At 41.4% G+C, this 25,748-nt stretch overlaps 2 protein-coding genes and 1 long non-coding RNA gene across 7 annotated transcripts in view; 1 reads left to right on the top strand and 2 right to left on the bottom strand.

Annotated features, from left to right (window-relative positions):
- LOC309380029 (uncharacterized protein C5orf34 homolog) overlaps positions 1-3,830 on the bottom strand; it is a 15,566-nt gene extending 11,736 nt beyond the window's left edge. The window contains exons 1-2 of one of the 5 annotated variants that reach the window (XM_081929713.1): positions 3,565-3,745; positions 30-180 (exon numbers count right to left, since the gene is read on the bottom strand). In XM_081929713.1, the coding sequence (XP_081785839.1) occupies positions 30-58 (29 nt within the window). In that variant the 5' untranslated portion in view covers positions 59-180; positions 3,565-3,745. Of the gene's footprint in view, positions 1-29; positions 181-262; positions 613-3,564 lie in introns of those variants that run through there. The other 4 variants (XM_081929715.1, XM_081929714.1, XM_081929712.1 and 1 more) reach the window with 4 other exon arrangements.
- On the top strand, positions 1,307-5,993 carry LOC309380269. The gene is made up of 2 exons (XR_014172789.1): positions 1,307-1,407; positions 5,338-5,993. It is a non-coding gene; the product is annotated as an uncharacterized lncRNA (long non-coding RNA).
- On the bottom strand, positions 5,458-25,748 carry PAIP1 (poly(A) binding protein interacting protein 1). The gene is made up of 11 exons (XM_081929850.1): positions 25,196-25,748; positions 20,086-20,234; positions 18,695-18,883; positions 14,406-14,518; positions 13,145-13,256; positions 11,481-11,606; positions 10,525-10,631; positions 9,708-9,825; positions 9,540-9,594; positions 7,840-7,933; positions 5,458-7,057 (listed from the first exon to the last, which is right to left on the bottom strand). Exons 1-11 carry the CDS (start codon positions 25,443-25,445, stop codon positions 6,958-6,960), a joined length of 1,413 nt encoding a protein of 470 aa, XP_081785976.1. The 5' UTR covers positions 25,446-25,748; the 3' UTR covers positions 5,458-6,957.

Here is a 25,748-nt window from a genome sequence, read left to right as displayed (position 1 = left end):
GAGGAGAAATAAGGTTTTGTCTCGCTCACCTCAGGCCTTCCACAGAGCAGGAATACATTCAGTCAAACATACAGAGAGAAAGCTCCCTCAGAACTACGCAGCCAATCAGAGCATTATACACATCTTTTCAGACCTCTAAGCAGTGCACAGCACTCTGAAGAATGGTGGGATAAATACTTTCTAGGGAAACAAGAATATTGGTCTAGTTCCACAGAGTTAAGAGCGGTCCACATACAATTCAGTTTTAGGCTCACAAACCCACATTCATAAGCCCTGTGACCTGGCAGTTGGCAGTTACTGGCTTTTGAAATCAGTACAGTGGTACCTCAGTTTTCGAACAGCTTAGTTCCTGAACAACTTGGAAATCAAACACTGCAAACCCGGAAGTAGGTGTTCCGGTTTTCGAACTTTGCCTCGGAAGCCGAACGTGCTCCTGAGCTTCTGTTTTCACTGTTGCGCAGCTCATTTGAGTCCCCTGTATCGTAATTAGGCCTTTCCCCCTCCCCCTTCTGCCCTTGCGCCACTCATTTGAGTCCCACCCCCATCGTAATTAAAGCCTTCCATTTCTGATTGCAGTGTTCTGAAGTGATATTTGATGCTTTTGTTTTTGCTTTTTTGCGTGTTTTTGTTTGTGTGGCTTTCTCATTTTTGTGACTGTGGCTTATTTTTCGTTATATGATTGATTGATTGATTATGTGACTGCGGAAATGGATAAAAGCTCCCCATCCAAACAATAACTATCATCAGTGCAAGTAAGAAAAGAAATTAATTTTAATTTTTATCATCTACAATGCTGTCTTATTTATTTTATAGTACAGAACACTGATGATTGCTTTCATTTTATGGATCAATGGTCTTGTTAGATAATAAAATTCGCGTCAAATTGCTGTTTTAGGGGTTGTTTTTAAAATTATAGAACGGATTAATCCATTTTGCATTATTTTCTATGGGAAAGTGTCCCTTCGTTCTGGAACGGACTTCCGGAACAGATTAAGTTTGAGAACCAAGATACCACTATACTAAGTAAAATGGACACAGGTAGGCCACAGCATTAATTTTTCTAGTTTCCCCTCCTGAAAACAAAGCATAAGTTTTAGAGCAGGTACAGGCAAACCCAGCCCTCCAGGTGTTTTGAGACTACAATTCCCATCCTCCCTGACCACTGGTTGTTAGCTAGGGATGATGGGAGTTGTAGTCCCAAAACATCTGGAGGGTCAAGTTTGCCTGTGCCTGTTTTAGACGGAGTGTCAACGGATGTGCTCTTTTTGACCTTTTATTTCTGCCCTTTTATTGCCACAAGGTAGACAAGAGGGCCAATGTCTGGACTGTGAATCTAAACTACCTCAACTGCCACTGTACCCGCTAGAGAGAAGCAGCCTCTCTCTCCAAGGATCTGGAAGAGCTTCGGTCAGTTGCTATATCTGAGTTTAACCTACCTTGCAGGGTTGTTATGAGGGAGGGGCAGAAGTCCTGTACACTGCCTTGAGCTTATTGGAGGAGAAGTGAGATAGAAAAGTACGGTAATAAATAACACATGGAGGGCGCTATGTTGACTACCGCTGGTCAAGAATCTGCGCAGGGAAGGAAGATTTTGTCAGACATCTCCACTTTAAAGTCTACACACATGCAGTTCTGCAACCTGCTCTGGCTAAGAAGTGTCAAGCTAAAGGTAAAGGGACCCCTGACCATTAGGTCCAGTCGTGGCCGACTCTGGGGTTGTGGCACTCATCTTGTTTTATTGGCCGAGGGAGCCAGCATACAGCTTCCGGGTCATGTGGCCAGCATGACTAAACCGCTTCTGGTGAACCAGAACAGCGCACGGAAACACCGTTTACCTTCCCGCTGGAGCGGTACCTATTTATCTACTTGCACTTTGCCGTGCTTTCGAACTGCTAGGTTGGCAGGAGCAGGGACCAAGCAACGGCAGCTCACCCCGCCGCTGGGATTCAAACTGTCCTAGGCTCTGTGGTTTAACCCACAGCGCCACCCACGTCCCTTAAGAAACGTCAAGGCAGAGGCAAATTTTGCAGTGGAGGAGCTCAACATGACAGCCCCCACAGGCAATACCCCAAAGAGGGTCCATAAATGCAAGCAGCTGCGGTGATCCCTATACGTACACCCCATACAGCAACAGTATCTAACATAAGAACCCAATTTGTTAAGCTCATAAGACACATATAGAATAGTGAGCTGGCAAAGAGTACATATGTTGGATTTTGCTCAGTTGCTAGAGCATCAGATTCTTAATCGCAGGGTTGTGGGTTCGAGCTCCACATTGGGCAAGAAGTTTCCTGCATTGCAGGAGGTAGTGCTAGATGACCCTTGTGTCCCCTTCCAACTCTAAAATTCTCTCATTCTGTGTTCACATCCCTGATTGGCCTGGGGGCAGCCACTGCCTGAGTGTAGTCTACCTCACAGGGTTCTTGTGAGGATAAAGTGAGATGAGCCACACTTGCTGTGACTGTGGTCACTAGCCAACCTCTCTCTCCCTCTGAAGCCCAAACACTTGCACACCATGTTGTGTCGTCTTTGCTTGGCCTGGGGAAAGCATGACCCTAATATTCTGGATACCACCCTCCCCAAAAATGGGCCAGCCCTGAGGAATGTCCTGCTGAAGCTCCTTGAGGAAGAGCGCATGGCTTGTCCGGAAGGAACCGCAAATAGAAGTGCTCCTGTTAGAAGGGCGAGCATATACGAATAACATTTTGTCTCACTTGTGCATACCATTTCCAGGGCCGGATTTAGGTTTGATGAGCCCCTAAGTTACTGAAGGTAATGGGGCCCTTAATATGTGCAGCTGTCCTTTGTCAACAACAAATTGTTTTTTTGTGTTGAATATATGCTGTTTGGTAGTTTATGGGCCTAATAGGTATCTAAAGCCATTTGCACACAGCAAAATATGTATTTTATCAAAGTAATGCAACCAGTCCATGCAGAATGTGGGCACCCTATATATAGAAATGAGCAAACCAGTGATATTTTAGGGAGCAGGCTAGCAGGCGGGGCCCATTACTTACATCATAGGAGCCTAAGGTAAAGGGACCCCTGACCATTAGGTCCAGTCATGGCTGACTCTGGGGTTGCGGCGCTCATCTCGCTTTATTGGCCGAGGGAGCCGGCGTACAGCTTCCGAGTCATGTGGCCAGCATGACTAAGCGGCTTCTGGCGAACCAGAGCAGTGCACGGAAACGCCGTTTACCTTCCCGCCAGAGCGGTACCTATTTATCTACTTGCACTTTTTTGCTTTCGAACTGCTAGGTTAGCAGGAACAGGGACCAAGCAACGGGAGCTCACCCCGTCGCAAGGATTCAAACCGCCGACCTTCTGATCAGCAAGTCCTAGGCTCTGTGGTTTAACCCACAGTGCCACCACACAAAGCACTGTTGCCGTGTGTAGGTTTAAATTTTTTAAAATCTTTTATTTTGGAAATGTACATCCAGTTTTTTCCTTTAAATTTTTTGTGGGCCCCCCAAGAGAGTGCAGCCCTAAGCTGTAGCTTGTTTAGCTTATAGGTAAATCCGGCACTGTGACCACCCCCCTTCTGCCCCCTCGCCACCCCCCTACCTTAAAAGGCAGAGTTTAGAGAGCCTTCCACTTCTGCACGGCCACGACGCGGAAAGAGGCAAAGATGCACCAAGAGAGTTGCAGAAAAAAGCTCAGCCTACCCGAAAGCGCAGCAGCAGCAGCTCGGCTCCTTTCCTTTTCCAGACGGCGCGCCGAAAGGCGGGGAAACCAACCAGAAAGCGCGACGGGAGGAAGCCAAGCAGCAGCAGCAGGAGGAGGGGCTCGAGAGGAATATTGGGCGGATCATACGGACTAGCGGCGCCGGGGAGGAGGAGGCGGAGCTCTGGTTTCCCTGTTGAATACTGTATGAGCTTTCGAGGCTCGCGTTCGTGGCGATTTAGCGCACGAGCCCTCGGAAGGGTGTGCTGTGGAATTGCATAGTTTTTACAGTGCCAGATTTACTTATAAACTAAAGGAGTTATAGCTTTTGGGGGCCCCAAAAAAATTTAAAGGGAAAAAACCTGGATGTACATTTCCCAAATATAAAACAAATAAAATAAAACCTACATATAGCAACAGTGTTTGGCGTTGTGTAGGCTCCTATGATGTATGTCATGGGTAGGTAAACTAAGGCCCGGGAGCCGGATCCGACCCAATCGCCTTCTAAATCCGGCCCGCGGACAGTCTGGGAATCAGCGTGTTTTCACATGAGTAGAATGTGTCCTTTTAATAAAAATGCATCTCTGGGTTATTTGTGGGGCATAGGAATTGGTTCATTTTCTCTCTCCAAAATATAGTCCAGCCCCCCACAAGGTTTGAGGGACCGGACCCCTGCTGAAAAAGTTTGATGACCCCTGATGTAAGTTATGGGCCCTGCCTGCCAGCCTGCTCCCTAAAATATCACTGGTTTGCTCATTTCTATATCAATTACTTTGATAAAATACATATTTTGCTATGCGCAAATGGCTTTAGATACCTATTCGGTCCATAAATTACCATATGGCATATGTTCAACACAAAAAACAGCAACAATACGTCTTTGATATATCACAGGTTTAGAAGGATATTGACAAGCTGGAATGTGTGCACAAGGAGAAGTGATCAAGATGATCTGGAAACCAATCCTTATGAGGACCAGTTGAGGGAGTTGGAGATGTTTAGCCTGGACAAGAGGCGACAGAGAGGCTATGTGATAGGCACCTTCAAGTATCTAAACGGGATGTCACAGGTGAAGCATGCATATTTGTTTTACTCCCACCTGTAGTTGTGAAAGGCTTTAAATCGGAAGATTTAAAGGGTGGTATAACATGAGCCATATTCATCGACCCACTGAAATACCTGTTACTTAAATCTGTTTATTTCCGTGGGTTTCCTTTGAGTATGACTAACGCTGGATATCACCACCAATTTTTGTGGGTTTTTAAACTGCCTTAATTTAAAATCAGTCCACTGTATTTGCTGGTCTCATCTTGCAGGTGGTGCTGAACAAATTTAATTACTCAAGTATTTTGGGCACGGGTTCAACTGGAAGCACACAAAAGAAGCTGGCAACATGACATTATGTATCAGTAATCACAGATGAAACTATGTTGCTCATAGGCACCGGGTGGGGTGGGGGCTCCAGCCCCACAACATTCCCCATGAAGGGGCTGGGCATCCACATTTTTTTCTACCATGGGGGCCTGCGTACCCCATGACAGCATGCCCGCCAGTGTGTGCATCTGATGTCAGACGCCCACACACCCTGGGTATCCATGGTCCTGGGGTCAAGCCAGTGGGCCTGATGTTGCTGTATATTAATAGTATTATTACTTGGAATATACTTTCTTAAAGGACAATGATAAATGATGGCCAGCAGCTACAGAGATGCTGCTTTGCAGACGAAAAGCAAGGAATATCGAGTAAGATCTCATGCTATGAAAATAAGGACATAAAAGGAAGACCAAAACCATACCCCAACAAAACAAAGGAGTTTATTTTCCAAAATAGGATGTTCATAAGCTAAACAAATTAACAGCCGAAAGATGTAGGTGATGCTAACTTTGTTAACAGACACAAACTGTACCAAGTTATAACAGTGCAATATTAAACAGCACTATTTACATGCATATTTACAACCTCTGTTGTCTTTACATAAGTTATTTTACCTACTGCTTGGGAAATTTCACACACACATCTTGTGTTAGGAAATAGACTCTACTTAATCTATTCAATATAAAACGAGGAACCCAAAAAAAAAAGCCAGACATGTTCCTGGGCAACATTTCATAAAGACAAAAATAGATGCTTAAAAAGGGAAGGGACAATAACCAGCAAACATTTAGGGCTTAATTTCTGTAATAAAAAACTGTTTAGCTCTATACAAGTGATTGTATATGGTATCTAAATTACCAAATTGAGAAGTAACAGAAATGCCAATTTCTGAGCATCACAGTTCAAAGCAACACACATTATTGTGCAACACTGAACTAAAAACAGAATCATGTCAATTTTTTTTGAAGAATATGGGGAGGGAAACGAATAGAATTCCTCAACTGAGACATCACTCTCTCTCGAAAGTAAATGATGAGATGGTGTGAGACTTCATTTCCCTCCGTCACTGTGAAGTGGGATTGCAAACCATGATTTCTAAGCAATCCTGATTAGCACTAATCATAGTTTGCTCAATTTAAGCATCATGGCAAACTATGGCTAAGGTAAATCAGGAAAGGCAGAAGGAAGGAATCCAATGTGAGTTTGGGCTGAAGAGGTATAAATGCGGAAGACATGCCTGTTCCTCCAAACTCATTTACGCTAACCTGACATCTAAATTGAACCAGCATTTTGGGAGATCACCAACTTAGCATTTTAACCAAGTGAATTTGTTTGAAAACCTTTATGAACTAAAATGCCTACCATACTTAGCTGTTTGAGAGCAATACTCTATGTGCAGATTTTCAATTTCCCCCCAGGGTGGATGAGTAGTAGGAGTTTTCATGATTGTGAAACATTTGGCAGTTCATGAGCCTAAAAAATATAGGATGACAGCCATATCCTATACAAAGGCGAGGAAGTACAATTGCAAAGTCATAGTGTATTTTATGATTCTAGGAATTTTCCTTTCTTAAAAAAGTGATAATGTACCACGACAACCCTTAAATTTGCAGATTAATGTGAAATGTTTGAAATAAAATTTGTTCCAGTCAAAACATTGTTTATTTAACTGTACATAAAATAAACTATGATATATATATACACTTGTTTAAGTTACAGGATTTAAGTTTACATTTTTTTGGCAGATTCTGTTTAATAAAATGGAAATTGCATAACTTAACTGCTAGGAGAAACTTAATTTCCTTTGTTTGGTATGGATATTAAAGATTTTCCATCCCTTCTATTTGCTATTCATACCTATGCTGGTTTTTGTTTTTCTTCTTTTTAAAAAACACAACACTATTATTCACGTGTAGCATTTCACTGTTTCCTTTTGCGTTCTGACTCTAAGCAAAATTTTTCATATGCTTCTTCAATTTCTGGGTCCATCTCATCGTCATCGTCATCATCATCAAAATACCTACAAAAGAATCCATATGTTAGATGACTATCTTTTTCCAGTCACAGAAGACACCATCTTTGAGAGCAAGATCAAAGCCTCGTTTTTATACCTTTATGTACCCTTGACAATGAACAGAACAGATTGCGCCCTAATGGTCAGATTGCATATGATTTAACTTTGGTAATAATAATAATAATAATAATAATAATAATAATAATAATAATAATAATAATAATAATATATTTATACCTTAATACTCTCAAGTGCAAAGCAAGTCTTGTTTTCCTGTTAGCAACTTTCTGTGCTCCAATCACTAGGGCTTGCTCTACACATGTGTGGAAGACTCAAGCTATAAACAGTTAAATATATGGAGGAGTCCTCATAAGAAAAAGGAAAACGATCTTGTGCAAATGGAAGACACCCTATCACAATAATTCCATTTTTCTTCCATTTTTCTTGTGCAGTGCTCTTCTGTGAAGTTTGAGACAGGGATTCTTTAAGCAGAATAGGCTTTCTGCTCAGAGCCAAGCTGTTTTTTTCTGAATGTACAGAAATTGTATCTTCAAAAGCAACACTGTTTTATTAGAAACAGATATAACTTGATTGGTGCACCAGAGAATGCCAACGAAGCAAAATTATAAGAGGTGAGGCATACCCATTAGAAACTTCATTGTTTATAAGATGATTTTTTTAAAAGGTCAAGTTTTGATGAAATGTGGTGCCCTAATTCAGGATTTCAAACAACAAACTGAAGCCAGGATATGCCTAGATTAAAATGTCAGACTGAAACAAGAACTTACGGATCTCCAGCTCCTGATAAGTCTGTTCCATTTTCCTCATACTCATGAAACAAATCTTGTCTATCAAGGAGTTCTTGGTATTTCTCTTGATAATCTATGGTAGATTTTTTTTATTTAAAAAATAAAGGTGCATTTCAAAGTTTAGTTCATTCACTATACCCATAACTAAAACTGTACAGGCAGTAATACACAAATAAATGTTTTGATGTATCTAAGTAACAGATGTGCGAAGCATGATCAGTGTAAATTTGATGCTGTTTCGAGTACCTCTTACAAGATTTTCGGCACATCACTTTGTTGCACTCCATTCCATCAACATAAGGTTAAGAAGATTAGGTGAAATTAACAAACTGCTTCAGCAAGCAAATACAATGATACAAATTCACACTCTCACAAAAGAAAAAGGTTGCAAGAACCAAGAAAGGGGTAGAATACCACAAGGCTTCAGTTCACAGCAATCATAGAGGAAAAACTTTATTTCAATCCTATAATTTGTTGCTAATAATTCACTAAGAAGGAGGAGTTTGGATTTGATATTCCGCTTTATCACTACCCGAAGAAGTCTCAAAGTGGCCAACATTCTCCTTTCCCTTCCTCCCCAACAACACTCTGTGAGGTGAGTGGGGCTGAGAGACTTCAGAGAAGTGTGACTAGCCCAAGGTCACCCAGCAGCTGCATGTGGAGGAGTGGGGACGCGAACCCGGTTCCCCAGATTACAAGTCTATCGCTCTTAACCACTACACCACACTGGCACACTAACAAATGAGGAAAGCCATAATTGTTCTGCATTCCAGTTTCACTCCCAGCCTTCCCATGTTGAGCAGGAAGGTCTGCAGGGGGCTTCTAAGCAAGTCCAGTTGAACACTTAGTTGACCACTTTCAGACTTTCCTGTTCAACATGGGAAGGCTAGCGGTGGCACTTACATGGTTGAGGCTGGAGTGCACTAACGCTACTCAAGTTGCCATTCCCTAGTCAGGTGTTAACACCTGAACAGGGCTACTGTTTAGGTGCCTGGCCAGAGTCAAGGGTTTGCTGTTCTGTTCTTGTTGGAGAGGGAGAGATAAAAAAGTTCTTGTTTAGCTTCCTGACTGGTGTGTCCTCTAATCCTTCCACAGCTAACATTAAAGCTATGGGTGGGATTCACTAAGAGAGCCCCATTAGTGGAAACCCTGTGCAAGGGCTTCTGCCTGAGCAATGGGACTCCCCTCCTGCCTTCTTAAACCGGCTCAGTTGTGTGTGTGTGTGTGTGTGTGTGTGTGTGTGTGAGTGAGAGAGAGAGAGAGAGAGAGAGAGAGAGAGAGAGAGAGAGAGAACACACCCAGAACAGTATGTGGGGAGAGGAAAGGGTGGTTGTTCCATCTGCCAAGCGGCAAGCTTGTTCAATGTTGAATTCCACCTAACGTTAATACAGAAAACTTCCCATTTGTGCGGAGGTTTTGTTCTGGGTCATTGTGTGCTTGCATGAAACTGCAAACCCACTGAAAAGGCCTGCTAAAACCCCATCCCTTTAGTGATGTTTCAGTGAAGTCATTTCTGGGTTCGATGCTGTGCATGTGTGCAGGATGGTGCATATATTGGTCGCGCCTAAAACGGGAGTTGCCTGTACATTTTTACGGAGGTTTTCTTTAATATCAGACTTCATGAGCTCCTCATATAATTTCTGCCTAACTGCCCCCTCCCAATCAAGTTGTTGACATACCTGGATCTGCTGCAGTGAAAGGCACACCTTCAGATGTGTAAAACGTTGGTTCATTCTGAAATCAAAATACGATTGTGTTTATCAGTAACTACTTCCACATTTTATCAGTACTTTATACATAGTCTGATAAATGCATCAGAAGCAAGAGGAAACACAAGTATTCATTACCATAAAGTAATTAGGGTCATTTTCTGGAGTTGCTTCCCTGTATGTTGAAGTTATATGCACCCTTCCCCAGTTACTTGACCGTAGTTCTACCAGTTTCAGAAGCATATGCTTTACATCTCTGAAAAAAGAAAGTACATAGTAAAACTCACTGCATTTCCAACACGAGGGAGTAGTTTACTCACTGCTTGCAATCAGAACATAAGGGAGAAACAAAACAAAACAGATACCTGTTGCTCATTCATTCACAGCTGCTCATGAGCTCAGTTTAAAACAATGTTTTAACTAATCGCCAAAGACAATTTCATTTGAAAAGTAATCATTTACATTTCTATATTTATTAAATTGTATACCACCCTTCATATGAAGATCTCAACTTTGAATTTGAAGTCAATACTCTCATTCAGTCAAAACAAACATGACATTGGTGACCACACCCACACCCCTGAAGAAAAGGGAAGGCTATTTTTGCTGATGTCCTGTTCCTCTGGGGGTGCTTTTTTTGAGTGCTGGATGATGAAGGCAGCAGTGAGAATTGCCTAAAGTCGCCTCCCCTCTCCTTCCATTAGTGAAGGCATCTACTGGATCAAAAGCGTATCAGTGAGCACAATGGCACCAGTTGGATTCCACCCACTGATTACCAAAGACTGGTCTATTTGAAAGCAGTATGGCTTAAACCATGTCAGAAATTTCAGCACAACAATTCTTAACTACAGTAATGATCAGAAAGCTTTAAAAGCTGTTCCACCTTAAGAGATGGCAAAATACGTACAGTAATCATCCCAAATGGAAAGCTAGGAAGCAATGCTTTTCTCACTACCTGCTGCAATTTGCATCCAAGACAACATTTTCAATTTTCTGTATCATTTCATTCATATAAGTCTTTCCTTTTTCTTTCCATGCATCTTCTAGTACTGAGCCTGTCAACTAAAGAACACATACTATTAGCAGACATTTTCAAAATGTGAATTTAAGGTTAATGACATTTCTGCAATCACAGGATCTGTGCTGAAGGCCTTCATAGTACTTTCTAATTATTTAATTGATTAAATGCATTTCTAAACAGCTTAATATTTAAAACTCTTCAAGCAGCATAAAAATAAAAAAGCAGCATAGAAACACCTCACCCTGCAAATCTAAGCTACTTGGATATCCTTCTATGGAAACAAGAAGCTGCTTGGATGTTCTTCCAGTATTTATTATGCCACACATATGTAACAGCCTCATGCATAGATCTCTTTATTCTTCTGTTAGAGTTGCCATAGTAGGGGAGATAATAAAACCACCAAGCTTTGCACACCACTGGTTGAATGCTCTTGAAACCTATTTATATGATTAATCACATTCTTTATTCCAGTATACCTGAAGGAGCGTCTCCACCCCCATTGTTGTGCCCGGACACTGAGGTCCAGTGCCGAGGGCCTTCTGGCAGTTTCTTCATTGCGAGAAGCCAAGTTACAGGGAACCAGGCAGAAGGCCTTCTCGGTAGTGGCGCCCTCCCTGTGGAACACCCTCCCACCAGATGTCAAAGAGAAGAACAACCACCAGACTTTTAGAAAACATCTGAAGGCAGCCCTGTTTAGGGAAGCCTTTAATGTTTAACAGACCACTGTATTTTAATATTTTGTTGAAAGCTGTGGAAACCCAGCCAGATGGGCGGGGTATAATCATCATCATCACCATCATCAAATCTGGCTCTCTTTGAAAAAAGTTTGGGCACCCTGATTAGATCAAGTATGATGTAGAAAACAACTCTTAATAATGAAAACATCATACTTTCAGTAGTTTCACCGCACAGGTTAAATTGTTGTCCACAGGATTAGAGAAAAGAGTATTCAGTAATTCATGAAGTCCAGTCTGAAGAATCTCTGCTCGGGTTAGCTGACCTTTAGTTCCTTTTACCTATAAAAATGCACATATGAATGTTTACATGCCATTAAAATTAGTGTAGTTTGGAACCACTGGTTTGATGACTTCAAAATTAAAAATATTGCAAGTCATTTAAACCCAAGTGTCTGGAATTGTATTTTCCTATATAAAACTAGCTGCTTACAGAACCATAAACCAAAAGCCCATGATCAGGGGTCTATACATTATATCTGGGATAGGAAGTAAAACATACTTTTACTAGCCCAGAAGAATACAGTAAAAATGCCCTGAGCAGATGCAGACTGCCTTTGCTTTTTCAACAAACCACTCTGCTCCTCCCAAAGAACAAAGAAAGGCCAATAGCACAGACAGCACTATGCTAAACCACATGTGGGTCTCTTTCTGAAAATTTAGCATTGCACCTTCCTCCCTGTTAAGTATGTGGCTAAAGAACACACACCCTCCCCTTTCTTTTCTGGCTTTGGGGAGCCATTTCTCTATGTTTCTTTTCGGCATCAGTAAGTCTTCTCCCCTTTTAAAAATCAACAAGACTACTTTGTTCTGCAAATATATATATTCTGCCTGCTTGCTAAATCAGGAATAATGATTTTGTACACTTGAATAGCTAAGAGGAAATTTAAAGCCACCTTTTATAATAGATTGTTGAAATCAATGCTACTTAACTACGCTAAATACTTTATTTGCCAATTGCACTACATTACTTAGGCTTAAGAAGCCTAATTCTAGGAAGCCGGCTGGCAGATAAAGTATTTAGAAATTGATACATTCATGCTAGCATTTCTAATCACCTAATAATTTTGGATTAACTTTACTGTCTGAATAAGCCTCAAGAATATTCTGGGCCATTCCCTTAAACTCTCAGTTTTGGTTAGAAAAGAAAGAAAATACTTCAGTCTACAATGAAACTAGACTAAACCTTGTCATCTACAGCAGCCATTCCATCAGGCTACAGGAGAGGGAAAGAGCTGGGAATGTAGGTCTCTCCATCAGTTCTGCTGAAGGACCCAACAACTGTTGACTCCTCTTGGCCTCAAACACTTTCCATTCTAGATGGTCATTAGAAGAACTAACTAGGAAATATTGCTTGAAGCCCCTGCCCTTCCGATCCGTTTTTCTTCATGTATTTTATACTGTAAGCCTCAGAGCAGGGACCATCTTACCAATAGTGACTTGGTTATGGGAGCTCTTTCTAACCAGGATAAAATGCTTCATGTTAAGAATAAACAAGTGTATAGCAGTTTTGTTTAGGGAAATAAAGTGATAAAGGACAGTAGCAGAATTCTACTCAACTGCTCATTAAGGAATATATAGTTCACACCATCCAATGTTTTGGCAAGTAAGCAAAAAGGCACTTGGATGTTTCAACAAGGATTTGGACACTTTAACAGAAATAATAATTTTACTGAAATTATGCAATAAATAAGAGAACTCTACGCTAAAGGTATGATACTTATTTTTAGATTTTTACTGCTTTTGACTTATAGTCAAAATGTATGCTTAGATCCTTTTCTCACCACTGGTCTGATTTTTTTAAAACCAAATCCCTTTACCTCTAGATTTAGATAAAGCTCAGCTAAAAATAGCACAAATGCATGAAATCTTTTCCGTGCAGCTTCATCTCCTTTGGCAGCTTCATCTCTATTTTCATACTCTTTTCGACACCTAGAAAAGACATGTTTTAATCAGCAATATTCTCAACGTCAGTCAGTTCTAGTCATACAAAAAAATTGAAAACCTGCAATTAAAAGCCAGTATTAATGGGGAATAATAGGCAAAGGATAGATTAAAATGGGATGGCGTATAATTGAAACAACTGCGTATCCAGGGCTTCATTTCGTGAGTATGGTTGTTTACTACTCAAATAGATTGCTGCCATTAACTTAAATGCACCCTTCATATATTTAGCTATATATTTCTGGGTTCAGTTACACTCAAGTGTAATTAAGAAAGGGATATGCAGATAGCACTGACTCAACTGTCAATAGCTTCCACTGAGATCTATAATGCAATATAAAACGAGATGTTGTCCAAGATAAATTTGTGAAGAGGCAAAACTTCCCCAGATTACTAGAGACCCATCCCAACTGTGTCCGTGAATGCATGCTGAAAAGCTTACACAGATGGAACATTTGTAATAGAGTAACATTGAATTCCACCCAGAGAAAATATACCAGATGAATGTTCAAGCATATTCATCACTTTTCATTCGTTAGAATAAAAAAGCTGAACTTCAGCACTACAGGCACCCAGCTTTTTTACCCACTAAGTTATACAAGTTGCAGTTAAGTTTATATATATGGTATTATTTATAAGCATTGGAAGACTTAGAGATACACACACAAATGTATTCTTGGTTGGGTGGGGGAGGAAAACAACGGATTGTTTATCTAAAAAAAAAATTCAGGTGGTTTGCTTTCTGCAATTATGCAGGCTAGAAAGTTGCATTAAAAATGAAAGCTGGGACTCTTGGAAACATGGAGAGAATATAGAATATACACAGACTAAATGAAGTCTGGTTGACTGTCAGCAGCTTCTCCTTCATTACTATAAAATCTGTAAGTTTTACTTACTAGAACATGCCAGCCAAAATATTTGAAAAGAAGTGGAGATAAGAAATGAAGCAAAATGAAGCAAAAATCCCAAAATGCCTCTGATGTATAGGGGCAGAATATAATTATGCAACACATAAAATTGTTCTGGTAGTCCACTGGGCAATCTCTTGAATCAGATGTTTAAGTAGCGAAGAAACACAAGAAAATCAAGCCAATTTTGAGCATGACTGATTAGTGTCATAAAAATACAGATACTGACCTGTGAAGCAGTAATTGTCTAAAGTTGCCGCTTTGCGGATTAATGGTGAGATTATGAGAAAGATAATTGCACAGCCTTGCTCCCATATAAGAAAAATTTGGAACAGATGTAGCCTTTCAAACAAAAGAATAATTGGAATTAAAATTACAAAATGCTGTGGATTTCTTGTACTTAAAATATTTTCCTTGACCCCTCCACAAGAACTTGAAAAGAACAATATTCAGCTAACCAGAAATCACTGTTTTTTAAAGGCCCCAACAACAACCAGCAGCTAGGCCTCCTCTAAGGCTCAGTTAACTCAGTTCTTATTTATTATAATCCATCCTTTCTTATACTCATGTGCCTACTTGGTATAATTTTGGCCTTTGAAACACTTAGTTCCTTGCTTTTCCCTTAAGTCCCACAGCTGCAACACTGCTACCCTCCCACTCACCGCCATCTCAGAAAGCAGTTGTGAGTTATCTTTGTACCGAGTCCTCTAATTGATAAAAAGAGTTCAATTCAAGGTCTCTGTCCTCATTTTCAAAACTTCCATGATGTTTCAAATTCGCTTTTGGCAGAAAGACATCTTCTACATCCTCAACATTTGATAGTAAATATTATCTAGCTGAATTTATACAATACCAGGAGCAGAAAAAGACGCAAAAACCAGTGCGTTGTGAAATATAAAAACAACTACAGGATACACTGTAATGTTAGCAAAGTGACAGATATCTCTCTCCAGTTATGGATGCTCTTTAAAGCACAGCTTTCCAAACTGTGTTGCGACATGTTAATGTGTCGACTACAGTGTGTAGGTGTCGTGCAAATGCTCCCTGCGCGCAACCCGTGGCTGGAAAGGGGTTAGTTTAACCTCCGTTTTGCTAGTAAAACTGAATTACTGTGTTGCAAAATGATGCATGTCTAAAAAGTGTGTCACCAACATTAAAAGTTTGGAAAGCTCTGCTTTAAAGATTCAGCCTTTAAAATTAATTGGGTCATCTTCTGGTTTGGATGTATGGCTAGTAAGACAAAAGTACATAATGCCCATGGCTTGAAGTGCATTTTTCAACGCTAAAAAAATGCCAACTAACAGAAGTGAGGAATGATATTGCAAAAATAACATTAAGTAACCTCAGAAAGCAATACGTATTTCCTTTGGAGTAGGCCATATTGAACATAGAAGGCCTTACATCTCAGTAAACAAACAATGGAGAAGGTTGCAAGTGAAAAAAGGGATCAAAGAGGTATTTTCCTATTTCGTATCTAAGGAGTCCTACTTAAACTTTGATTTCTGAATTGGCATTTACACGTGCCCTGACCTTAGCTTATTATTCAGTGAACTATGACACTAAGAGCATTGAAACTGGAACTAATATTCTATTTTTAAATCATTTCCTAGAATTTTAAGTAGGTTGCAGTAAGGTTTCATAAAGCAAATGAACTTCTCCCCAAAAGGAAAAAAATAATACTTTGGATATAAGAGTTGGTTACCTTTTTCCATTTGCTTTCTGTAGTAAAAGACATTCAGTGAAGATTAAACAATATTTCTAAGCTATAACGCAGAATGTAAGTTTCCTTCATGCCAAACTTTAAAAAACAGGGAGAGCGTCATCATTCTGCAGCCCATTACTCAAAGGTACACACCTTTCTGTCACTATTTTAAATTTGCATGGCAAAATTGCAAGGAGTTGGTCCTCACTATCAAGGAAGAGCTGACCAACGAAGTGAAAGTACTAGGAACCAGGGAAGGAAGTGATCACAGCCTCTTGGGTTTCATTGTACAGAGGCATGGGAAAGCTGAATGTAGCTAGACATGCACTCTGCACTTTAAGAAGCTAGATTCAAAAAATCCTTAAGGAACTACTGGGTGAAATTCCATGGTCAAAAAAAAATCAAAGACGAATGGCAGTTTCTTAAAGGTGAAATACTGAAGGCACAAAACGCAGACAATGCCAACAAGAAAAGTGGGAAGCATCTAAAGAAACCAGTGGGGTTGCATAAGGAACTCACAGATGTGCTGAGATGTAAGAAGGGCATGTATAAGAAATGGAAGAAAGGGGAAATCACAAAGGAAGAGTATACATGAATAGGCAACAGTTGCAGGGAAGTTAGGAGGGTCAAAGCTCAGAATGAACTCAGGCTTGCAAAAGAGGTTTATTCAGCTATGTTCAAAGCAAGAAGAAGAACAAGCAAGTAGTAGGTCCTTTGCATGGAGATGATTGGCAAATGCTATTGGGTGACAGAGAAAAGATTGAACTGCTCAACACCTACTTTGCCTCTGTCTTTCCCAAAATGAAAGCAGTGTCCAGCCTGGTAATAACAGCATAAATGATGCAAGGAGAGAGCTGCAGCCCAATATAGGAAAAAGTGGCAAGGGAATACCCAGCTACTTGAAATCTCCAGGGCCTGATGAGCTGCACTGAAGGATACTAAAGGAACTTGCAGGTGTAATCTCTGAGCCTTTGTCTTTAATCTTTGAGAATACTTGGAGAATAGGTCAGGTACAGACAACTACCAACTACTGTCAGCTTGACATTGATAGCAAGAAAGGTCCTAGAACAGATAATTAAATGGTCAGTCTGTGAGCACTAAGAAGAGGATGCTGTGATAACTAAGACCCAACATGGGTTTCTTAATAATAAGCCATGCCTGATGAATCTCATTTCTTTTTCTGATAGGAGTTTCAAGCTTGGTGGATCAGGGGAATGCTGTGGATGTAGTCTTATCTTGATTTCAGAAAGGCTTTTCACAAAGTCCCCCATTATCTTCTTGTGGAGAAGCTGGTAAAATGTGTGCTGGACAAGGTAACTCTTAGGTGGATTTGTAGCTGGTTGACTGACCGAACCACAAGAGTGATCACAAATGGTTTCTCATCATCCTGGGAAAAAGGGACAAGTGAGGTACTGCAGGGCCCATAATTGTTCAATGTCTTTATAAACGATGTGAATGAAGGAATCGAAGGGATGCTCATCAAATTTGCAGATGGAACCAAACTGGGAGGGTTAGCTAATGCTGGAGAAGATAGAATCAGAATTCAGAATGACTTTAACAGATTGGAGAACTGGGCCCAAACTAACAAAATGAATTTTTATAGGGACAAATGTAAGGTTTTACACTAAGGCAGGAATAATCAGATGCACAAACATAAGATGGAGGACACCTGGATTGCCAATAGTAAACATGAAAAGGATATAGAGGTCTTAGTTTACCACAAGCTTAACATGAGTCAACAGTGTGATGCAGCTGCAAAAAAGCAAACACTCTTCTAGGCTGCATCAAAAGAAGTATAGTGTCGCAATCAAGGGAAGTCATAGTCCTGCTCTATTCTGCCCCTGTCAGTCCACACCTGGAATACTGTCCCCAGTTCTAGACACCACAGTTTAAGGTTACTGACCAAGCTGGAAAGTGTGCAGAAGAGGGCAACCCAGATGATCAAGGGTCTGGAAACCAAGCCCTATGAGGAACGGTTAGGAGAACTGGTTATATTTAGCCTGAACAAGAGGAGACAGAGAGGAGATATGATAGGCATCTTCAAGTATCTAAAGGGATGTGACATGGAAGATGGAGCAAGATTGTTTTCTCCTGCTCTGGAGGGCAGGACTTGAACCAATGGCTTCAAGTAGAAGATTCTGTCGGGTTTTACGATGTCTCTCCCACACAAGATGTGGCAGGCTGACAGGTTAATTACTCTTAGATTTATTTGGTAATTACACAGAAGCTGCAGTCTGAGCTCTCGTAGCTCAGTCTTCACTGGATGAACCAGCTGGCCCCAATGGATGACACTGTCTGCACCAGCAGGACACCCTCCACTTTTTGCCCCACCTCCTGCTGGGCTGACGTTGCCCCAGTACCCGGCTCCTCCTCCTGCTCCGAGGGGATTTGGGTGCAGCCAGTCCCTCCTCCTCTTGAACCTAGTCTAACAGAGGCTGTTCCCCTGCAGCCGGCTCTGTGGAACAGTCTCACTCGGGAGGTGGTGAAATTTACTTCATTTGAGGTTTTTAAGTAGAGGCTGGATAGTCATCTGTCATGGATGCTTTAGTTGAGATTCCTGCATTGTGGGGGGTTGGAGTAGCTGGCCTTTGAGGTCCCTTCCAAATCTACAATTGTATGAAAAGCTTCATCTCTAGTGTAAATAATTAACATCCAGATCTTCAAAAGCTCCTAAAGGCTCAATCTTTTATTTTATTTTAATAAAAGCAAACTTGATGGGATACCATGTTAATGTGAGATAAGAAATTCATGTAGACATTTTATATATATTATGCAACCTGTCCATCAAACATGACATATATATACACACACTCTACCTGTTGGTATATGAGCTCAACAAGTTCTTGTAATGCTTCATCTGTAGTGACACAAGCATTTACAGTTTCTGAAAAATGTGCTCTTTCAGTTTCAAAACAAGCCGGCTGTTCTGCAAGGTGGTTGAGAAAGTCCTGCACATATTCTGTTAGAGTTGGAAATCCATCACAACCATCTTCCAAAGAAGATTCCTAAAAGCGATTATAGTCAAGCTTTGGAATTAAACTTATTATCAGTTCTCATTCAAATGGCTTCAACAACTTATATTTACCAATAATAGCGGAAGGAAGGCAAAATAAATAAAGCAATCTGAAGTTTAAAAAACACACAACCCTGGAACAGTCTTAAACTGGGCATAAAGTTCTACTAGGGGGCCTTGTTAACAATCTTGTGGTGAGCCATGCTGTCCTGTCCACACACCATGAATACTTGCTGTTGGTGAATTACAGCTAAATTATAGCTACTGTAAAATAATATATAACAACAAGACTGGGTGGTATGTCACAGGCACAGGATGCCCAATTCACTCAACAGGGGCTGTTTCAGCTAGGCAGTTGCAATGGCATTGGAATTTGTTTGTGTGTATGTGCACACTCTAATTAGCTAATTTTTTCCTCAACTAAAATCTTCTACATTTATTCATTTTGTAATTATTATGTGCATATATAAAATGTAAACATTGTTGCTTTTTAGAGATGCTACTGCAAAAAAGCAAGCAAGCTGATTTTTTCATACAGACCAGAAACAGTATATAAATGGACTTTCTGCCTCCCCTTCCAACTTATAGCCCTCCCCAAATCCACAATGGCAACCCATGTGTTACATTATAGCAAAAGATACTTAGTTTTATGGAAGGGTATTTGAAGTCAAGTATACTAGCACTCTTAATAATATTAATAATGTGCTGTGTGCAGTACTGGCACATAATCAAAAAAGAGGGAGAGGCTGTCGTCTCAGATCAGACAGCTAGATATTAGAGAAGTGTATACTTTTACACATACACGCTACCAATACATATATTTTTAAATAGCCAGGGCCTATTAGAAGGCTTTATCCACAAAAGTCCATGTCATTCAAGAGCAAACTTTTTCAAGCAGTACCTAAGGCATTCTAAAAATTTCAGCAAGCTGAAAATGTTGCGTGCAGATTGCCTAGGTGACCTAATATTAGACAAATCAAAAGTTGCAGACAAAAGTGTATGGGTGGCAGATTTATTCATTTTAAACCATTTGGTGTTTAAGGATCTCTAAAACACCAAGAGAAATTATGGGATGGAATTTTCAGCTTCCAAGATCAAAGTCGTTTCTTACAAAGAAGATTAACAAATCTAGCAGAATGTTCACATTGGCCTCACTTGCTTGGAAATGGAAGAGAGAGGAGGCTAAATACTTACTGTAAGATTAGGGGTATATCCTGAGGGGTAAAATTCAGGTGCATTCACAGAAAGCTTTGATATTACCACTGGAGCCACAACCACCTGAGGTTTAGCCATTCCTGATTTAGAACTATTTTTTTCTGGTAAAGATGTAGCTCTTGCCTGTTCTGAAAATTTAAAATATGAAGAAACTGAGTTTGCATGTTTCAACCAGAAGTCGTTTAAAATACCACCCCCCAACAGTGTACTGGGCTCCCAAAATCTTGTTGGCATCCCTGCTCTTCTGCTCATTGTTTCTCTTTCTCACTATTGACATTATGCAACCACTAGCACTTAAATAAATCACTTTTGTCAGGGTCAACCATGGAAAAAGGAAACTAAGCTCAGCTTTAAAGCTAGGAAGAATTAAAAGACTTTACTATCATTGTAGTGCAGTCTCTTAAACACAAGGCAGTTCTATGACAGCTGAGAGATGGCTTTATTCCTTTACTAGAGAAGATTTGCAATTTAGACACAGTTCTTGCCACAGGCGTATAGGTGGCTGTTAATATACATGGTGTTCATAAAGTTGTAAAGAGCTGCATCATACCACATCAGGAAAACTCCAAATGTGAGAATAAAATTTATACCCTGCCCTTTAGCAGAAAAATGTCCCTGCCTACTGGCTCATCATCTAAAAAGACATGACATGAGGGAAAATGCAGGGGAGGGGGGAGAGTGAAATTCAGAGAAGATTTAATCTCAAAGAGAAAAAAGAAAGAAAAAGAACCCACTCAAAGTCCAATCAATCATTAATAGTTGAAGCCCGCAACCCTAAATGGTGTGTGAGAGACAGAGAGCTAAATTCAAAGGCAGTTCTATCATCTCATCATATGCCCTTCTGGGCTCAAGTTGCAGGGCAGAACAGAGGGAGTGCCCTTCCACTCATTGCCAGCACAGGTCAGTGGGAAATGCCTTTTAAAAAACTTTTTTTCCCTCCCTCATTAGTAATAACAAGAGGATAAAGTGAGGGAGAGATCTGGACACCCTCAGTTCCAATTTGGGGCCAAGTTGTGGGGCCAAGAGGTCATTGGATTGAAGCAATTTCTTAGAATCACCTGGCACACACCTGTTTGATGCTAGCAATGTTGGGTTGAAGCTCCATTATCAGTTGGGCCAGGACTTCAGAGGAGCTTCTAGCACTGGAGAGCTAAACCCTTAACCTCAGATCTCCCTTTCTGACTTAAGCAGGAGGGATCCAATTCATCCTATGGCCGCTGGGATGCACTCCCAGGAACCACTGGACTGTACACTAAGAATCAAAAAGAGTGGTTCCCGAATATTTTATTGCACAGAGCATTTGAAAACTGCTGAGCATCTTGGCTGACCACTAAATATTTCCTGCCTGTTATAGCTATTGCAATACGCTGTGCTAGATAACTGCATTATTTTTAACTGCTTTCTTAATTGCTTTTATTTCTTATATTAGATTTTATTGTATTACAGTTTGAACAACTTCAAACTGTAATACAATACTACACCATAAGAAATAAAAGAAGCAATAAAATACAATTACAAATCAATATGAATATTTAATGCTGACATAGTGCAGACCACCTGAATGACGCTTGTGAATCACTGGTGGCCCACAGAGCAGCCAGGAAACCCCTAGTGTAGGAAGTTTGTGAACAGAGAAACAAAATCAATGAACATTTGAGTCTACACTACTGATGATTGATTGTCTATTAAGTGGTACTGAAATGGGGATCTGAACAAGTCCCCCGCTCAGTCAATCTGTTATTGCCTAGATTTTAGCTAGTTATTAAGACTGGAGTGTCATTATCTGGTAACCCACCATAGCTCTTTTGGATCACACAGAAGATTTTACTATAACCTATGTATTCCCTAGCCACTAGAATGCATTTCAAAGAAGTTCTGGGATGCATTTTTTAAAAATAAAAACTGAATATAAAATAATCACATATATTTTTTAAAAGGTATAATTGGGGAATGTAACTGTTAAAAAAACCTGAATTAATTGGCATTAGATATCGAAGACATTAGGCTGTCCCCGTTCTTTCAATTCAAACAGAGCTTGAATCTGGAATCTTACACATAGCTTTGCCTCAGAACGTAAATAAAGATTCTTGTTTGTGTGTGTGTGTATATATTTATGTATCTCACACTCATTAAGTCAACAGGTCTTACCATAACAGCTTCTTGTGCACCCCTTACAAATTACAAATAATTCCTATGCACTGAAGATTACACAGAATAAAGCAAAGTTTTGCATTACCAAAACATAAACCTTTTTCCTAGACATGTATAAGAGGGGAAATATTGAAAATTTAAGGTATTTATTAAGTATAAAGCCTTTTTGCCACATTTCAGACAAAATAGCAGACATGTGTCAGTCTTTCTGTTGGTGGAGAAATGTATTTAATTGTATTTAAGGCGGCATTTTAATTCATAGGATAGAATCCAATTGGTCCTCCTGTTGCTGTTGCTCCAGCAAAGGTGTCAGCAAACAGAGGAGAGGAGATTTCAGCTCATTTCCCTGTCCCCTGCAATCTCCAGAAACATGTTCTGGAGTGTCCCCTAAACTCCTCCCCCCCCCCCGGCAGCAGATTTTAAGGGTGTCAGAGACTCAAAAGGATATGACAGATCAGCAAAAATCACCTCCTCTCTGTTACCAGATAACTCCTGCTGAATCAAGGGCACCAACTGGATTAAACCCATACAGGTAATTAAGCATATCGTATCATCAATGTATATTCTATGTTATGGATGGCAGGCATAAGCAACTCTGTCTCAAGAAGTTTACAAACTAAGCTTTTTAATGAATATGTTGTCTGTCCTAAATTTTAGGGTTAAGGCAGGCGACGCACTTATTTACAGCTGATGACATATTCTGCTTTCCTAATTTACTGTGTAGTTGCTTCCTCAAAGGCAACAACTTCTTTTAAATGCAGTACACAAGATGTGGGAATCTTGCCACCTTGCTCAGTTTTAAAGTCTAAGCCCTATATAATCGCCCTGAACATTTTAAATTGAAGAGTGGTAAAAATAAAAATACACAAGAAACTTCCTTAGAAGCAACTACAGATTTCAGTCAAATTTACTGCTGAATCCTCATGTTTCAGGATGTCAGCCTTCTTGCATCTTCCTATATGACTAGTTGCTTTTTACATTTTGAATCAGTAATCAAAATTAACACTGGCTAAAATGTTGGTTGAGTTTCATGACAGCCCTTTTCCACATGGGCACAAAAGCTCCATGAAGAGTTCAAAGACATTTTTACCGTAATCTCCTAAACATGCTTACCGGTACTTTAATGCAAGTTTCACTGGGTTCAATGCAACCCTATGCACAACTAAACTGAACTATGCAGAACTTACTCTAAATGATCATGTTTAGGACTGGGCTGCTATCTATCCCAATCCTGAGTGTATATACTTAAAAAGAATTTGTATTAATTCACAAGAACTTGCTTTCAAATTAGTGAGGCTAGACTTCAGATAGGAAAATGACCTTAAGAAAAACAACCACACACAAGCTCTTATTTTACCCTGCCCTATTCCTCACTATGGGACGCGGGTGGCGCTGTGGTCGGTGGTTCGAATTCCCACGATGGGGTGAGCTCCCATTGCTCGGTCCCAGCTCCTGCCAACCTAGCAGTTTGAAAGCACGTCAAACGTGCAAGTAGATAAATAGGTACCGCTCTAGCGGGAAGGTAAACGGCGTTTCCGCGGACTGCTCTTGTTTTGCCAGAAGCAGCTTAGTCATGCTGGTCACATGACCTGGAAAAACTGCCTGCAGACAAATGTTGGCTCCCTCGGCCAGTAAAGCGAGATGAGCGCTGCAACCCCAGAGTCACTTGCGACTGGACTTAACTGTCAGGGGTCCTTTACCTTTACCTTTTTATTACTATCTAATCAGCAGTACCATCTTACTACCCAGTGAGAAACATATATGGACCAGATTTCTAATTAATGGAATGAGAAGGTCAAATTATATATACTGCAATACACACTAGCAAACTTGCACAAATATAAATTGACACATTGTTTGTAACCATACATATCTATTTCAGACTGCATTTAAGACTACAGAGAGGATGGGGCATGCAGGGAAGATGACACACCATCCCTATCTTTTTTTAAAAGTTCACCTAGCCCTTGGTACCGCAATAATCCTAATCCCATTCTTCGTCCCTGCCCAGAGAATTTAAATCATGACAACAGAGGAGCCATTCCAATAACCAAAGAGACTTCAGGAAGTAAAATAATGGCTCTACTCTATGAGGGACCTAACTTCATCATGGCCAGTGGGGGTTTATTCCCAAAGAAAATCTGCAAAGGACTGCAGGCTTCAATTCCCGAAGTTCAAAGGGCCGTCTCTGCATCTATTCCGGATGAAATGGCAAAAACATTGGTGGAGGAGTGGATGGGAGAGATAGCAACACCAGCAGGGTGCATTTCAACACAGCCCAGTGATATAATTACTACAGCAGGGCCGCCGACGCAAATAAATATAGTCACCCAGTATGCGGAGCCAGCCAGAAATAGAGGTGCTCTTGAGGAATAGCGGTGCATGACGCTAGACACCAAGATACAGGGTTGAAGCGGGAGGAGCGACGATTTCTCGCCCCCCCCCCCAAGAAAACCACACACACACACAATCTTCCTCCAAAGGCGCCCCTGCATAGCCCCAAATTCACCCGAGGGAGACTGGACGGAGTACAAGGGCTGTGGAGATGGAAGGGGGGGACACCACACATTTTCCCCACCCCAGCCAGGTTTGCACACTTTCTACCAGGGGTGCCAACTTGAATAGAATAAAATATTGGGGGGGGGAGGGCAGGTAAGCCCCGCCCCGCATAATCGATGACATTACGCAGTGCACGCACACCCTTGGAATGGCAAAGCCCATAAACTTGGGGGGAAACCCCTCAAATATTTTATTGTTTGGGGAGGAGGCCAAAAAGGACCTCCCGGCCACTACGAGTTGGCCAAGGCTATGCGGGGAGGTCGACCACCCCATTTCCAATAATAATAATAATAATAATAATAATAATAATATAATAAACACGAAAGTGGGAGGGGAGGGCCTGAAGGGACTGCGCAGGAAGCGGCGGCGGGCCAAATACCTGCGGCGGCGCCGGCCCCCGGGGGCGCCGTCTTGGGCGGCCGGAGGGGTTCCTGGTGGTGCGCGAAGCCCTGCTTGAGGAGCTGCTGCGACGGAGCCTCGAAGCCTCTTCCGCCGCCGCTGCTGCCGCTGCTGGTGCCTCCTCCTCCGCCGCTCATCCCCAAGCGGGCGCCGCTCTCCGGAGCCGTAGGAGCCCCACCCCCTCGGCCTCGACCCGCACCGGGAGCCCGGTCGAAGCCGTTGTCGGACATGTCGGCCTCCTCAGGCCCGCCTCTTCCTCATGAGGGAAACCACCCGAGTCCTCCTCGGCCCGCAAGCGGCAGGCGCCCGCCTCGACACCCGCTTCCTCCCCTTGCTCCGAAGCCCTTGCACTTTCGGTTCCTCCTCCTCCTGCTGCTGCCGCCGCTCGCTCTTCCTCGTCAGGCGGAGCGGGGTGGGGGTGAACTCCCCACACACCGCCAGCCACCGAAGACGAGTGAGACACACACACACGCCCCCCTCTCGCGCTCAGTCCTAGGGACGCTTGTTGCGTTTCCCCGGTTCGGCTCACAGCG

The sequence above is a fragment of the Podarcis melisellensis genome (genome assembly GCF_964234715.1).
Source record: "Podarcis melisellensis genome assembly, chromosome: 11".
NCBI classification, from domain to species: Eukaryota; Metazoa; Chordata; class Lepidosauria; order Squamata; family Lacertidae; genus Podarcis; species Podarcis melisellensis.
This window is presented reverse-complemented; position numbering and strand designations above follow the sequence as displayed.